Below are 15,856 nucleotides of genomic sequence, written 5' to 3' on the forward strand. Positions count from 1 at the left end.
TTTTTCACACAGCCGCAACAGACTAATAACTTTTGGCGCCCATAGCGTCCTAGCAACGGACCCACCCTTCTTCGTTTATCAACACGTATTTGCGGTATTTTTACCCTTCCCCTCATCTGAGTCACATGAACACATTTTACTGTCCCGTGACCAACTCCGAACAAATAGCAAGTGAATGAACCCCTAGAATTAGGGTTGCGAGCATCATTGACAAACGTAGTTCAATGTCCGAGTTCAGTGTATTTACTGACTGAAGCCGAATCACTTGAAACCACCGGACATACATTTTGAAGCACATTGCACGTTGTGCCCTGGGGAAAACTCGCCGAAACCTTGCAGATGAAGACAACTTTAACAAGCGGAAGTGCTGATCGCCCAGGATTTTGCTGTCAGACCCAACTGCGCAAGCTCAAAAGGTGAGCTATTTATTTGATGTGTGCGCAATTTCTAACTAAAATTCACACGGCAATAACGTACATAACGCATATTCAAATGTAGCGGATTAGAGGCTGGAACATCTGGCGTGCAATAGCGCATAAGGAAGGTTACTTCCCTTTTCGGGATGTCTCGCTATACTTAAATGCGCGTTACCTTAAAGAAGCATCAAACTGACTACTGTAGATATCTAGGAACTCAACTTGTAACCTTTGCGTATCAATAGTCGCCGTCTAGTGCTACACACAGTGAGTAGTGCGTGGACCGTATTTTTTATTGCATTTAATACTGCCTAAACTGTAGCTAATTTGTGCAGCAAGGGTTAGTAGTGTAGTTACTGTCATGCATTGAGGTATGCTTTTAACAAGGTGTGAAAAGTTACATTTGCGATTAGAATTAAAACGTGAAAGAATTTGAAAAACGAATACCGAACAACGTTTCCCTTCAACAGGTTTACATGAACCACAAAGAACATTTCAGAAGACAACATTGAGATGTCGGAACACACACCCCTCATCTCACACGGGGTGTGTGGTCTTCCGGTCAGCTCCACTTTTTGTGGCCTGGGCTCCGAGACCATGGGAGAAGTACCGGCTCCCAGTGCTTCTCCTAGGAAGCTTAACACCTTCTTTGGAGTGATGGTTCCTACCATCCTCTCCATGTTTAGCATCGTACTCTTTCTACGAACGGGTGAGTGTATAAATGATAAATAATAATACATTGTATTTGTAATGCGCCTTTCTTGTACTCGAAGCGCTATTAGTGTTATAGTATTGTATTGTACCATTATTGTAATTGCTGTGTAATACTTTAGCTGAACTGTTATTGTTGCACTGTAGTCGAGATATTATTGTTGTTGCACTGTGCCTGGTAGCTGAGATGTGGTTACTTTGTGGTCAATTTTTTTACTACTCACAGGCACTATCAGCTAAATGTATACTGTCTAATGCTACTGTACATGACACTAGCTGAGGATCTGATTGATAAAGTTAAGTGAGCAGTATGGAGGTCTAATTGGCGTGATTTCCTCCAGGGTTTGTTGTTGGTCATGCAGGCCTGCTGCAGGGTCTGTTGATGCTGGTGGTGGCCTACACCATCATCTCTCTCACCATCCTGTCCATCTGTGCCATCTCCACCAACGGAGCAGTCCAGGGAGGGGGCGCTTACTGTATCCTCCCCCCCCAGAGGCACTCCCTCAGGGGCTCAGGGTGCTCGGGCACTCGGACAACCATCCCTATGGAAGTACCATGTTGCGAGCCTGAAATGTAATTGGTGTTGTTGATGTTTCTAAAATGAAGACTTATGAGGGCATTTTTTCTTTCTTACTTGACCCGATTTGGTCTGGTCGATTTAGATCTTCACAAAATATTTTACAACGGAGGTGTCCAGTTTACTGTACTCTGTAGATACGTCCGAAGCTCCTTGACATACATGAACCAGTCATGATAAGCCGATCGTTGGGCCCTGAGTTTGGAGGCAGCATCGGCCTCATGTTCTTCCTGGCTAAAGTGTGTGCCTGTGGAGTGTACGTGCTGGGGCTAGTGGAGGCCATCCTGGATGTATTTGGTCGAGACCCAGGTATGTCATGTGACTTGGATTTACCCCTTTAACAACTTCCCAGCATCAAAATACCTTACTGGGGAGTATGTGAATGTGTCTTAAAGTTGCTCTCCCTGTTGATGTCGCCTGTCTCTACCACCGTAACAACTTCCCACCATGTCTCCTCTTTATTGGGGGCTCGAACCAACATAAAAGTTCAAGTCTTTTATTGTCAGATGCACAGAATAACACAGGGTCAGACTGGGCACTGAAATTCTTAGGACAAGCCAGTGCAAAGCAACCTGGCATAACATAACATATAAGGACACAGCACATAGATTACATCTATGATAAGCAAAAATATAGTAAACTTCCTTATATACAATAATATACAGTATTCAATACAGTATACTAAACCTCTAAATGGAGAGGTCAGGGTGCTGAGTGGGTAGAGCATCGGGCTAGTAATCTGAAGGTTGCCAGTTCGATTCCCGGCCGGTGCTCATGACGTTGTGTCCTTGGGCAAGGCACTTCACCCTATTTGCCTCGGGGAGAATGTCCCTGTACTTACTGTAAGTCGCTGTGGATAAGAGCGTCTGCTAAATGACTAAATGTCAATGTAAATCCACATAATAACCTATACTAAGTCGCTCTCCCTGTCGATGTCGCCTGTGTCCCCGTCAGCGTTGTTGGAGACGGCGGGTGTGCGCGTGCTGCCTCAGGGTTACTGGTTCACGGTGCTCTACTCCTCCGCCATCCTGCTCCTCTGCCTGTTGGTGTGTCTGGTGGGAGCACACATATACGCCCGCACCGCCTTCCTCATCCTGCTGCTGGTGACCGTCACCGTGGTGTCCATCCTCATCAGCCCACTGGTTGTTCCGCCCCAAGACTTCGTCATCGCCCACCGCGGCCCCGGCAACCAGACCCACCTGTACAACGTCAGCTACACGGGCTTCAACGCCACCACGCTCAGAAACAACCTGGACTGTGAGTGTCGGTGTTGGCGGGGGGGGGAGGGGGGATTGATGTCTCTTGATCTGCATGTGCCATATTCATCCCCATGCTCTACAACGGTTTGAGATTGTTGCGCTGTGGACAGATTAATGTTTTCACAGCTCTGGACTTTGATACTGTCTTCACTCTGTTCTGACCATCGATGCTCCTGATGTGTATACCTTGTGACCAAGAGAATGACAGGAGAAAACAGGTTCTCTTAGCGTGTGATGTATGATGACTTTTGCAATGCAACTGTTTCTGAGATAACCTGTCGAACAGCTCAAGTCTTAACGGGGTGTCTTAGTCTGTGGTCTTTGACCACAGAGCTATCTCCGTGCTCCACAGGTCTGGCTCAGAGGTTAGTGGGGGGAAGTGAAACTACAAAGAGATGAAGTTGAGGGTTTGACGGTTTATTTATGGTATCTCCGTTGTTTCTCTTCTCTGTCTCCGCAGCTGGCTACACGCTGGACTACAGCACCAACAAGGTGATGTCGTTTGCCAGCGTGTTCGCTGTCATGTTCACTAGCTGCACTGGGATCATGGCTGGGGCTAACATGTCAGGTACTGACGGTGCTGAGGAAGAAGTAATAACATTACCAGAACTAGGGACATGGATGGATGAATAGATGGATATATGGATGGATGGATAGTTGGACGTATAGATGGGTATATAGGTTGATGGACAGACAAGCAGACTGTTCATAGTTTTCATACTTTGTTAATCGCCTTTTGCAGAAAATTATTTTCACCCCACTCCTCCGCCTCTGTTTGTGACGTTCTCCTTCGTGTGTTTGTGACGTTCTCCTTTGTCTGTTTGTGACGTTCTCCTTCGTGTGTTTGTGACGTTCTCCTTCGTGTGTTTGTGACATTCTCCTTCGTGTGTTTGTGACGTTCTCCTTCGTGTGTTTGTGACGTTCTCCTTCGTGTGTTTGTGACGTTCTCCTTCGTCTGTTTGTGACGTTCTCCTTCGTGTGTTTGTGACGTTCTCCTTCGTGTGTTTGTGACGTTCTCCTTCGTCTGTTTGTGACGTTCTCCTCAGGCGAGCTGAAGAACCCCAGCGTGTCAATCCCCAGAGGCACCATCACAGCGGTCCTTTACACCTTCATCATCTACCTTCTCCTCTTCCTCCTCGTCAGCTCCACCTGTGACAGGTGAGCCTCCCCTCTCCTGCGGGGGGGGGGGGAGGGCGACACCTATTTACGCCTCTGTATTTTCTTTGATGGATATCTAACCTGGAACCTTGTCAGGGCTCTCCTGGGTATCTAACCCGTGCTCCTGTGTGTGTGTGCCCCTGCTCAGGGCCCTCCTGGTTCAGGACTACGGGTTCTTCCGGCGCATCAACATGTGGCCCCCCTTCGTCACCATCGGGGTGTACTGTGCCTCCCTGTCTGCCGCCATGAGCTCCCTGATTGGAGCCTCCCGGATCCTGCACGCTCTGGCCCTGGACCAGCTGTTTGGTGAGAGAGGGAACCAGCCTGTCAGATTGCGGCAGGAGGGCCGAGGCCACCTGCCGTCTGAAGCAGAACCGCAAATCCAGAACTTTCTTCACGTTTGTTGACGTTGGTGGTTAATGCCGCTGTGTTCCGTATGGTCCTCTCAGGTCTGCCTCTGGCACCGGCCGCCATCACGTCCCGCTCGGGGAACCCCTGGGTGGCGGTCGTGTACACCTGGGGCCTGGCTCAGGTGAGAGGAACAGGAAGTGTGGATACGTACAGGAAGTGTTGGGTTCTTCAGGCAGTGTCACACTGTGTTCTCTGCATGTGTGTGTGTATGGCAGTGTGTGGTGTTTGCTGGTCAGCTCAACACCATCGCGGGCCTGGTGACTGTGTTCTATCTGCTGGCCTACGCCGCTGTTGACCTGGCCTGTCTGGCGCTGGAGTGGGCCTCCGCCCCCAACTTCAGGTACCATCAAGTCACTTCCTGCTCTGACATCATCTACTGTCACTTCCTGCTCTGACATCATCATCCACACATCCATTATCATCCTGCTCTGAAACCATTAGGGACAGTGAATCTCCACCTGTCACAGGTCTGTGTGTGTGTGTGTGTGTGTGTGCCAGGCCCACGTTCCAGGTGTTCTCCTGGCACACTTGTCTCCTGGGCATCGTCAGCTGCCTGGTGATGATGTTCGTCATCAACCCCGTGTACTCGTCAGCCAGCGTGGCTCTGCTGCTGCTGCTGCTGCTGTTCCTGCACTACCGCTCTCCCACCAGTAGCTGGGGCTATATCAGCCAGGCGCTCATCTTCCACCAGGTCTGGACACACACACACACTCTCACACACACTGTATATACACGCACATGTGCTCACACAGGTACGCACACACGCACACTCACACACACTGTATATACACGCACATGTGCTCACACAGGTACGCACACACACACTCTCACACACACTGTATATACACGCACATGTGCTCACACAGGTACGCACACACACTCACACACACATGCACACGCACTCATATATACACACTCTCACGCACACACGTTTTCACCCACACACACCAACCTGCACACACACCTGCTGCCGTCCTAGAGCCTTCAGCGTCTCGCCTCTCACCTGCCCGTAGGTGCGTAAGTATCTCCTGATGCTGGACGTTAGGAAGGACCACGTCAAGTTCTGGAGGCCGCAGGTGCTGCTGATGGTGTCTAACCCTCGCTCTTCCTGCCAGCTCATCAACTTTGTCAACCAGCTGAAGAAGGGAGGGCTGTTTGTGTTGGGCCACGTTCAGCTGGGAGACCTAGGTGACCGGTTCTGTCATTCGTTAGGTTTTTCTTAAAATCAGTTAACAAGCTTTTGTCTGTTTGTTTTCAGGCGCGTCACAACCGTGTTGTACATCAGAGGCGTCGCCTTTTCTTTATATATATATATATTTTTAAGTATCTCGATGGTTGCCGTGACAGTGTGTTGTCTTGGTTACAGACTCGCTGCCCTCTGACCCCGTGCAGCAGCAGTATAACTTCTGGCTGAGCCTGGTGGACAAGCTGGGGGTGAAGGCCTTCGTAGACCTCACCCTGTCCCTGTCTGTCAGGCAGGGCACTCAGCACCTCCTACGCATCACCGGACTGGGTGAGACACAGGCCCGCCTGACTCTATATACTTTATATCTGCACTTTAATTTGAGTTTTGAACGACACTTTATGTCTTTTTAACACGCGATGTGTCTCACCTGCCCTCCTTCATCCCTGAAGGAGGCATGAAGCCCAACACCCTGGTCCTGGGCTTCTACGACAGCTGCACCCCAGAGGATTACTTCCTGCATGACCCAGCGTTCTGCAAGTCCTCGCTGGGCCCCTCCGCCGGAGACGACAACTTCGGCGTGGACCTCCCCTCCCTCCAGGCCCACTTCCCCCCCGTGCGCCACACGGAGAGCCCACGCTGGCTCAGCGCCGACGAGTACGTGGGCATCGTCTCGGACGCCATCAAGATGAACAAGAATGTGTGCCTGGGCCGCTACTTCTTCCAGCTGGAGGGCGAGGGGCGGGAGAGCCGCACGGAGGGGGCGGAGAGGACCATCGACGTGTGGCCCCTGGACCTGCTGAGCCCGGGGTACGGCGCCCTGGTGGACGTGGGCAGCCTGTTCCTGCTCCAGATGGCGTGCGTCCTCAACATGGCCACCAGGTGGCGCCGTGCCAGGATGAGGATCTTCCTGTGCGTGGAGGCCGAGTCCGGCGACCAGGGCTGGCTGGCGAAGGAGGAGACCTTCAGGGAGCTGCTGAGCAAGCTGCGGATCAGAGCCTCCATCACCATCGTCCCCTGGGACGCCGTGGCGCAGCTGCACGGCCGGCGACCCGAGCCCGACGACGACCCCGACCCCTCCAAGACGGCCCCCGTTCTCTCGGAGCGTTTCCTGTCCGCCGTCAACCACCTGCTGATGGACTACAGCTCCCAGGCTGCCGTGCGCTTCCTGTATCTGCCACGCCCACCCACGCTATCCAACCAATCGCAGCAGTACCTGGCTCAGCTGGACGCGATGACTCAGGGCTTAGGCCCCACCCTCTTGATTCACGGGCTCACCCCGGTCACATGCACCGACCTCTGACTCTGTCGGTTCTCTGACATCGTTCTCGTTGTGTAACTAGACTTACCGTTAGGTCAGGAAGTGTACAATATACCCGTGATATTTATTAGGAACAATGTGCACGGCATCATATAAAGGGATGTTTGTATATAGCTACTGTTCTGTAAGCACAGAACAGACACTAACGGCACATCATAACCAGGCACGTTTGAAGGCTCTGCTTGTGGGTTGGCTGGGTTAGAGGTCAAACAAAGGGAGAGAGAGGCTGTGTGTCATGTGGGCACACACACACACACATCCCCCCCCCCCCCCCCCGGCACCTGTAGGAGGTCCAGAGAGGCTTAGGGGCTGTTCTGTTACAGACTACATTCATGTTAAGGCTACTACCTATTCTCTTCAGCAGTGTAGAACGTATGTTATGTTATGATGGTGTTGTGGTTGAGGTAAAGAGATAACTCGCTATCTCTTATTTTGTTCTCTAATATGCTAATATGTTGTCATTGGACAAAGGGAAAATACGCTATCTCACCGTGGAATTTCTTAATCCTATATATTGTGCTTATTTTGCTGTAGTTCTAATCTCTAATGTACACAGTACATTTGCTTTAGTTTGGAAGATAATACCAGACTATTCCAGGCTTAGGGTCGGTCATCATTCCTGCTTGTCCAGCCCCGACCCTCTTAACATCCACTTCCTGTTCACCAGCTCACTAACAATATCCACTTCCTGTTCACCAGCTCACTAACACTGATACAACAGCAAGTGTCTCTCCTCTGTCGTCCAATAGCATCTCTTCCCTTCCTGTGTACAGGACCAGCCAGCGTCCTCACTCAGCATGTGCTTACCTGATCAAGCACAGATGAGATTTTTGTATTTATAAAAGTTACTTTGGAATACTTGATACGCCCGCGCAAATGTCTGCAATTGTTACTGGGTGTCCGTTAGTTTGAGAAAGGCCCAGGTAGGGGGATTCTCTGCTTGGGTCTACCCACACTTCATAAGCTGTCCTCAGGTGAAGTTGCCCAGACTCCTGGGTGCATGAGGGGGTTCTCCAGAATGAACCAGGCTGCTGACCTGACTAGCTGTCTGATACTTAGCCAAGGAACTCTTATACTAGGAAAAACAAAGCAGTGACATAAATGTTGTTTTATTGCGATAAGATAATGATGCTTTTGTCAAATGCTTTCTCGTTATAACGTGTTACACTGTAATATATATACTTGAAAAAAATACATTTGAGTGTTTATAAGATATAAATATAATAAAAAAGATAAAAATGTTCTCTTGGTGTTAGTATTTAAATGTTAACGAAATCTCCTATGCTGTGTCGATAGCCTCTACAAATGGTCCATATCCACAAGAGTTTAGACGGTGTTTAACTGTCTGAGAGCAGCATCAGCAAACTGAAGGACAGGATTCATAAACATCTCTGATGTCTCACAGATCAGTCCACACCTGTCCAAACAGAAACATTCAAAAGTGCAATCTCCTTCACCCCAGCCCCAGGGTGTAGATTTGGTGGGAACATTGAGGGGTTCAAGTAACGTAACATAACAATAATAATATTCAAGCATTGCTGTTGTTTGAATAATGACACACACAAACTAAACCCTTGGTCCAGACCCTGGTTATGAGTCATAAAGTAATATTGTATTCAAGCATCAACTCTCCTCCAGAAGCACATAGAGGACCGTGTGAACCTGTAATCTCTTGATCATCAGTCAAATGCCCCACCACTTGACTGTACACAGCTCATAACATACAGTAACTCAATATTTCTATATACTGTTTGTTAGAGTGCATATGTTGATAGAAACAGCGTGTTCATGTTTTGTGAAGCTCTAAACTCCTCGTCTTCACAGACCCGATGACTTCCTGGTCCTGCTTCCCTGCTCTCCTCTCATTGGTCAGCATAGGATCTGGAATGTTTTCCAGCTGGCTCACGCAGTAGGAAGAGAGTCGTAGCCAATCAGGAAGCAAAACGGAGAGGGCTATATTCTGTGAGAGGGTGGAGAAACTGCCACAGTCATACACATTGTAGATTTAGAGTGTCTGAGTGAGTAAGTGCGTGTGTGTGTCTGTGTGTCTGTGTGTCTGTGTGTCTGTGGTTGGGTGTGTGGGTGTGCCTGTGTGTGTGTGTCTGTGTTGTCTGTGCGTGTGTGTGTCTGTGTGTCTGTGTGTCTGTGTGTCTGTGTGTCTGTGGTTGGGTGTGTGGGTGTGCCTGTGTGTGTGTGTCTGTGTGTCTGTGCGTGTGTGTGTCTGTGTGTCTGTGTGTCTGTGTGTCTGTGTGTCTGTGTGTCTGTGGTTGGGTGTGTGGGTGTGCCTGTGTGTGTGTGTCTGTGCGTGTGTGTGCCTGTGTGTGTATGGGTGTGTGTGTCCCTGACAGACCTGCAGAGCATGGGACAGACAGCCGCTGGTGTAGGAGGAGAGGCCCACAGTGTTCAGAGCCTCTCGAGCAAAATCAGATGCCGTCTTCACCAGGAAATTGACGGGTATGTTGTGGGTCATGTTGGTGGACACCATGAAGGGTGACACACACTGGTGGGAGGAAATACTACATGAACCACCTTGTGAACCACAGTCATGAAGACAGTCATGAACACAGTAAACAACATCACAACACAGAAGAAGAGATTTGGGTTTTCTTTGTCTGTACCTGAACAGTGACTCCTCGAGACTGGTATTCTGAATTCAGACATCTGGAGAAATACGTCACAAACGTCTGCAAAGACAACATGTACAACAGTTGACTATCCAATTTCCCCTGAGCGAGAGAGATGAGGTCTGGAGAGGGAGGGAGAGAGAGAGAGGGAGAGGACTACCTCGGTAGAGGATTAGAGAGAGAGAGAGAGAGAGAGAGAGAGAGAGGACACACCTTGGTAGAAGAGTAAAGCGCCAGCAGAGGCTGAGGTCGCGCACCTGCCTCCGACGACAAGTTGATAATCAGACCACGCCCCCTGGGAAGGACAGGATGTGAACATGTCTTTCCAGAAAGCTCACATTTCTCAGAATCTGGATATCATCTCTAGATATCATATCATCTCTAGATATCATTTTGCTTGTCGCCTACCTTTCAACCATGCGAGGAAGAACCAATCTGGTCATCTGTGGAATTACATCATCATCATCGTCATGAATCATCAATCATCACCATCATCCTCATCATCATTACCATCCTCATCATCAATCACCATCATTAACCATCGTCAAGCATTTCTCACATGCTGATAAAGGCAACCCGCTTTTACCTGAGTCACAGAGAGGACGTTGCAGTTGACCACCTGGGTGATCCTCTGAGGACGAACACACCAACAACAAAATAAATTCAATATTTCTTACTTCAGCTAAACAACAACAACTTTGTTTCACTTCAGAAACTGTGACTTGCTGTGGTTGCGTGGGGGGTTTGGATCCTACCTGTTCACAGTCTGGAGCATCGAGGAACAGTGCAAAGTGTCCTGTGTAGTTCATTCCTACATTGTTCACTGCCATGGCAGCGGGCGTGGAGACACAGGGGGGTTTATGTTAATAATGATACATTCAAGGTCTCCATCTCTCATAGCCCTCCACTTTGACCCCTGGTTGACCCTTGCCCTGGTCATTACCCAGAATGCCTATGTCGAGGCCCTGCAGTTGCTGGGCGATGGCGGGGTAAATGGCTGAGCCCTCTGTGAAGTCTGTCTGGATGGTTCTGGTCTGTCTTCCATACTGACTCTCTGAAACACACACACACAAATACTTTGTTACTGCACTTAAGTCGATTTTTCTGGTATCAGTACTTCACTATTATTCTGACATCTTTTTACTAAAACAAGTAGTAGTAATGACTGAAGAATATGTCAGAGCCCACACTTCTTTACTTTAACTTGAGTTCAAAAGTGTCATCCAGTGTTTACCAGTCTTTTTAAACATGAGTATCTGTACTTCTACTTGAGTGAACGATGTGTGTGCTTTGGCCATCTCTGTTATATTGTCTGTATATACAGTTATATATTTCTCTCTCTAAACTCACCAATTTCCTGGGCAACAAGTTGGAGTTTGTCCTCGGAGCGACTGATCAGGACAATGTCCAGTCCTCTTTTGGACAGCTGCAGAAGACAAGAAGACTCTCAGTTTCAGCTGTTTGTTGTTTGTTGTGTACTCATGCTTGCATATGTTCTAACTTACAAGTAAACTATAAATGACTCACTTCATGTGCATAAGCTCTACCGATCCCTGAGGTGGCACCTGTGACAACTGGATGAAAGAGATAATGGTGACGTTTTCACACCTGTGTAATCATCGTAACTGCACCTGTGCCTGACAAGAATGATGTAAGAGTCACTTCCTGACATAGAGAACATTCCTCCTCCTCGCTGTCAGAAAGCCCGGCAGGATCATCGTTTTGATCATTATGTACTTTTCAATTGTTTACGACTGTTGACGTTGGCAGCGACTTCACTGAGTAGTGTAACAGCTGTGCAAAATTTAGAAGGTAGGCTGTGTTCCCGTTTGAGACTTGTATGGAACCGTGCCCGTGAAAATCCTGTTCTGCCACACAACCCATAGGATCAGGGTGGAACAGCTTCCATCCAAAATCAATTTTTCACATTTTCTATATCCAATATCCCATTCAGTTGTAGGCCTGACAGTGCTGACAAGTTAAATTAAATAATAAAAAATATACAAATATCAGTTCTTCATTTTAACTCCAACTATGCATTTAGTTCCTCAACATCAACATATGGCAAAAAATATGGTTTTGTTGCTGTTAAATTTGTCAACACTGGGCCAAACCTTAATTATTTTAAATATTTTAACGTTATAAAATGTATTTAGGAATGCACACACACACATAATAATGTAATACATTATATAATGCATTTTGGAATGCACAGACACACACACACACACATCCATAATGTAGGCCTATATGTGTGAGTGCGTTGTCATCAAATATTGTAACTTAACGACCCTTACCTGCCCATTGTCCGTAGGTTTTTAAATTAACATGCCAAGTTTCTGAAAGCACGTACACTCGGAATCCACGACAGCATCTCCACGACCATGTCACAAAGTAGTATAGAACACAGAGGCCGCCGATGACAACAAGTCCGCACAAAAGCACAGAATCCGATACATGAGTCATTATTTGTGCCTACGTCTTTACAACAAAGCAATGGATCATAATATGTATTCTCTTTCACAGTCTTATATATGACATCCCTAACATAACTCTGACATGCAACCGTTCAAGCAACTAACATACCGCCCATCAATCGTATTTGGTGTGTCAGTGTGACGGCCCCGCCTTGAAAAGTTAGCCTCTGGAATTATTTACAAATCTCCAGTTCATTGAAATGTCATCAAAACTGTTTGCCACTGAACTCGTTTCATGGAAACAAACCCGCAGGACTTTAGGCCAGTTCTTATTCTTCTGTAATCTAATCCGAGTTGTCAATTGGAGTAATCAATCCGTGCGTCGTGCGACTCATCTACAGTGACATTGTGTTTTCATTGTATCACTGAGTTGTCCTCGATCCGCTGATAATTATTTTGCCACATTCGACTTGTAAGACATCCAAAACCACAGGCAGAGCATGTGCGTGCGTGGATCTTGAGATAAATGTCCGAGAGTGTTTGTAAATAGTGTGCCGAAACGGCATTGTTCTTCTCTGTGTACAAACTGTTGGTTCCAGAAACGCTATCAGAAAGTAATGAACGAACAGTAAATGATACCTGGGCCGCTTGTCTTTGACGCTGCGGTGGCAGATGGTTGTTGCTCCTCTGCAACGCTAGAGGGAGCTGGAGAAGCCTCCAGAAACTGAAGTAAAAGTAAAAGTAGAATTCTAACCTGGGATTCCCCTGTTGTGACGCGTGAATAAGAGCACAAAAAAAATCGGATATTTGATCGAGAAAAGTGGAATTTCTGAATTAATTTATAAAAAGGTAAACTAACAGTTTGATAGGCTACGAGATCAGACCTAGGATCAATTCAATGCTAGAATCTGGGCTGTTGGTAAATTGTTCATGTCAAATATAAACATTTAGAGAATAGGCTACCATGGATCAGTTACTGCTGTAAGTTAAGGAACTGAATTCGGCTCTATGTTCAACTGAACCATGAAACACCATCGTGTTCTTCTTGTTTCATAAACAGTGTTTCTTGATGTTTTCAGCTCCAGGTCCAGCAGGAACATGAGTCAGTCCGCAGTTCTACCGCAGGTGGGATAACTTCGCACTTCTGTTCCTCGATTTCACACTGTACTCTTTATTCCACTATTTGAGCGTCTCTTTGGACAAACGCACTCGCTGAATGAATAAAACGTAACGCAAAATGTATCATATTTTTTACATGGACTCTCACCCCTCCCCCCGCCCCCCAGTCGCCACTGGCGTGCCCGCGCTGTAAGAACACAGGAGCGAGGAAGGTGAGCGGTCAGCTGGCCGTTTGCCATAGCTGCTCGACCTTCATGAGGCGTGTGTACCAGTTCTGCTGGGCCTGCAGGAGAGAGTGGACTGGCCAGGCGGGGTCGGGGGTGTGCCCCCGCCCTGACTGCGCCCTCCGTGCTGCCCTGCTCTCCTCCGAGGTCATCAGTAATCAAAGCAGCTCCGTCAACGGCTGCCCTTTCTTCAGGGCCTGTCCTGGATGCACCGCCCTCCTCACACACACCGGAGACGGCTGCCCCCAAATCGACTGCCCGGAATGTGGAGAGATTTTCTGCTTCCGCTGCCTGAAGACGGAATGTGATGACGATTATGATGATGATAGTGATGATGATGATTTTAATGATGATGATACTGATGTGTCAGAGGTTTCGTCACATTATAGATGTACTATTGTGGATAATAGTCAGACGATCATAGATTAAGGACTCGGGAGTATAGGGGCCCGGTGTTGAACAGTCTTGATGTGAATATTTTTTGTCATAGTGTCATCAGTACTTTCACAAGAACTATTAATCAGTAGTATACCTTCTTTCTTAGAGAAAATCACGAAAAAATAAAAATAATAAAAATACAGTTTTAGTTGTTCTTCATTTACATTTACATTTATTCATTTAGCAGACACTTTTATCCAAACAACTTCCAAGACTGAGCTTTACAAAGTACATAGGTCAATGATAACAACAAGATAGCCCCAAAACATTGTGGGCAGCCAAAACATGAAGTAAACGTTGTGAACAACCAAAAAAATAAGTTCCAAAGGGAAGAACCATAAGAGCATGTAGTTAAGCAAGTTACAATTAAACAACATGAATCGCTAAGTGCAAGTGTACCTGTAGAAAAGCAAGCAACAGTAACAGTAACTAAAATAGAATACTTTGCAGCGAATACAACAGTTTAAATCAGCCTCTGTCTTTGTCTCTTTAAACGTCCCTGGCCCTTGATAAAGACTTTAAATGAATGTACATTAACCAAGTGGGGCCAGACCCGTGTCTATACCTAGCTGGATCTCTAAACATATGCCTAGATTTAGGGTGGGACAGTAGGGACATGTCCCCATCCATGGGCGTATCTAGCCTTATTTTGGGCTGGAGACCCCCCAAAAGTTTCATTCCCCCCCAAAAAAAAGAATTTACAAAAAAAAAAAACAGTATTTTTTTATTTTACATCTAAATGTGTTAATTTATCTTCCTAAAACCCACTGGAGGACACTATTTAAAAGGATATTTTCAAAAATGTATTCTGGGGGAAGATGCCCCCAGACCCCCCTAGTTTTGCTGGGTCACAGGAAAAATAATAGGTTTTATCTAGGGGCTTAGCCCCCCCAAAAGTGGGAACCTAGATTCGCCCCTGGCTATCAGAAAGTAATGAACGAACAGTAAATGATACCTGGGCCGCTTGTCTTTGACGCTGCGGTGGCAGATGGTTGTTGCTTCTCTGCAACGCTAGAGGGAGCTGGAGACGCTCCAGAAACTAAATTAAAAGTAAAAGTAGAATTCTAACCTGGGATTCCCCTGTTGTGACCGTAAATAGGAGCACAGCAAATAGGATATTGGATCAAGAGAAGTGGAATTTCCTTATTTAATTATAATAAGGTAAACTAGGATAACTACGATAACTTCAATGTGTGTTAGAATCTGGGCTGTTGGTAAATTGTTCGTGTCAAATATAAACATTTAGAGAATAATAGGCTACCATGGATCAGTTACTGCTGTAAGTTAAGAAACTGTATTCGTCTCTATGTTCAACTGAACCATGAAACACCATCGTGTTCTTCTTGTTTCATAAACAGTGTTTCTTGATGTTTTCAGCTCCAGGTCCAGCAGGAACATGAGTCAGTCTGCAGTTCTACCGCAGGTGGGATAACTTTGCACTTCTGTTCCTTGATTTCACACTGTACTCTTAATTCCACTATTTGAGCGTCTCTTTGGACGCTCGCTGAATGAATAAAATGTAACCCAAAATGTATCATATTTTTTACATGGACTCCCCCCCCCCCCCGCCCCCCAGCCGCCACTGGTGTGCCCGCGCTGTAAGAACACAGGAGCGAGGAAGGTGAGCGGCCAGCTGGCCGTTTGCCTTAGCTGCTCGACCTTCATGAGGCGTGTGTACCAGTTCTGCTGGGCATGCAGGAGAGAGTGGACTGGCCAGGCGGGGTCGGGGGTATGCCCCCGCCGTGACTGCGCCCTCCGTGCTGCCCTGCTCTCCTCCGAGGTCATCAGGAATCAAAGCAGCCTCGTCAACGGCTGCCCTTTCTTCAGGGCCTGTCCTGGATGCACCGCCCTCCTCACACACACCGGGCTTGGCTGCCCCAAAATCGTCTGCCCACATTGCAGAAAGAGTTTCTGCTTCCGCTGCCTGAAGGAAAGATGCTATCCCATTTTTTTGGGGAGGACACCTGGTCTGTTTCGTCTTTTAAATCTGACGCCTGA

At 47.4% G+C, this 15,856-nt stretch overlaps 3 protein-coding genes across 6 annotated transcripts; 2 read left to right on the forward strand and 1 right to left on the reverse strand.

The window, feature by feature from the left end:
* Positions 1-139: 139 nt before the first annotated feature.
* slc12a9 (solute carrier family 12 member 9) lies at positions 140-7,484 on the forward strand. 2 transcript variants are annotated; one of them, XM_047020297.1, is made up of 14 exons: positions 140-416; positions 887-1,125; positions 1,469-1,603; positions 1,876-2,013; positions 2,659-2,961; positions 3,424-3,531; positions 4,010-4,121; positions 4,270-4,427; positions 4,571-4,653; positions 4,748-4,872; positions 5,031-5,223; positions 5,546-5,720; positions 5,899-6,045; positions 6,168-7,484. In XM_047020297.1, exons 2-14 carry the CDS (start codon positions 930-932, stop codon positions 7,016-7,018), a joined length of 2,724 nt encoding a protein of 907 aa, XP_046876253.1. In that variant the 5' UTR covers positions 140-416; positions 887-929; the 3' UTR covers positions 7,019-7,484. The 2 variants fall into 2 exon arrangements, with proteins under 2 accessions (XP_046876253.1, XP_046876254.1); XM_047020298.1 differs by lacking the exon at positions 140-416 and adding an exon at positions 424-683.
* A 645-nt stretch (positions 7,485-8,129) lies between these two features.
* Positions 8,130-12,247, reverse strand: hsd20b2 (hydroxysteroid (20-beta) dehydrogenase 2). Its single transcript, XM_047020299.1, has 11 exons — positions 11,958-12,247; positions 11,188-11,234; positions 11,011-11,086; positions 10,604-10,714; positions 10,416-10,483; positions 10,247-10,291; positions 10,069-10,103; positions 9,874-9,955; positions 9,655-9,720; positions 9,387-9,536; positions 8,130-8,996 (listed from the first exon to the last, which is right to left on the reverse strand). The coding sequence occupies exons 1-11, from the start codon at positions 12,124-12,126 to the stop codon at positions 8,823-8,825; spliced, it is 1,023 nt and encodes a 340-aa protein (XP_046876255.1). The 5' UTR covers positions 12,127-12,247; the 3' UTR covers positions 8,130-8,822.
* A 570-nt stretch (positions 12,248-12,817) lies between these two features.
* si:ch211-284e13.9 (uncharacterized protein LOC566600 homolog) lies at positions 12,818-13,998 on the forward strand. Of its 3 annotated transcripts, none has more exons than XM_047020301.1 (3): positions 12,818-12,926; positions 13,157-13,202; positions 13,364-13,998. In XM_047020301.1, exons 2-3 carry the CDS (start codon positions 13,176-13,178, stop codon positions 13,847-13,849), a joined length of 513 nt encoding a protein of 170 aa, XP_046876257.1. In that variant the 5' UTR covers positions 12,818-12,926; positions 13,157-13,175; the 3' UTR covers positions 13,850-13,998. The 3 variants fall into 3 exon arrangements, with proteins under 3 accessions (XP_046876257.1, XP_046876258.1, XP_046876256.1); XM_047020302.1 differs by having other exon boundaries at positions 12,822-12,926; positions 13,138-13,202; XM_047020300.1 differs by having other exon boundaries at positions 12,823-13,058.
* The last annotated feature ends 1,858 nt before the right edge of the window (positions 13,999-15,856 follow it).

The sequence above is a fragment of the Hypomesus transpacificus genome, chromosome 5, assembly GCF_021917145.1.
Source record: "Hypomesus transpacificus isolate Combined female chromosome 5, fHypTra1, whole genome shotgun sequence".
Lineage (NCBI taxonomy): Eukaryota > Metazoa > Chordata > Actinopteri > Osmeriformes > Osmeridae > Hypomesus > Hypomesus transpacificus.

Bases quoted from the DNA above. Each gene is read 5' to 3' on its own strand.
- si:ch211-284e13.9 (XM_047020300.1), top strand. The intron at 13,203-13,363 runs GTGGGATAACTT...CCCGCCCCCCAG, and splicing joins AGTCCGCAGTTCTACCGCAG to TCGCCACTGGCGTGCCCGCG.
- slc12a9 (XM_047020297.1), top strand. From the start codon at position 930: ATGTCGGAACACACACCCCTCATCTCACACGGGGTGTGTGGTCTTCCG. The intron at 3,532-4,009 runs GTACTGACGGTG...CGTTCTCCTCAG, and splicing joins GGCTGGGGCTAACATGTCAG to GCGAGCTGAAGAACCCCAGC. The intron at 4,122-4,269 runs GTGAGCCTCCCC...GCCCCTGCTCAG, and splicing joins GTCAGCTCCACCTGTGACAG to GGCCCTCCTGGTTCAGGACT.
- hsd20b2 (XM_047020299.1), bottom strand. From the start codon at position 12,126: ATGACTCATGTATCGGATTCTGTGCTTTTGTGCGGACTTGTTGTCATC. The intron at 10,715-11,010 runs GTGAGTTTAGAG...TGTGTGTTTCAG, and splicing joins ACTTGTTGCCCAGGAAATTG to AGAGTCAGTATGGAAGACAG. The intron at 10,104-10,246 runs GTAAAAGCGGGT...GTAATTCCACAG, and splicing joins ACGTCCTCTCTGTGACTCAG to ATGACCAGATTGGTTCTTCC.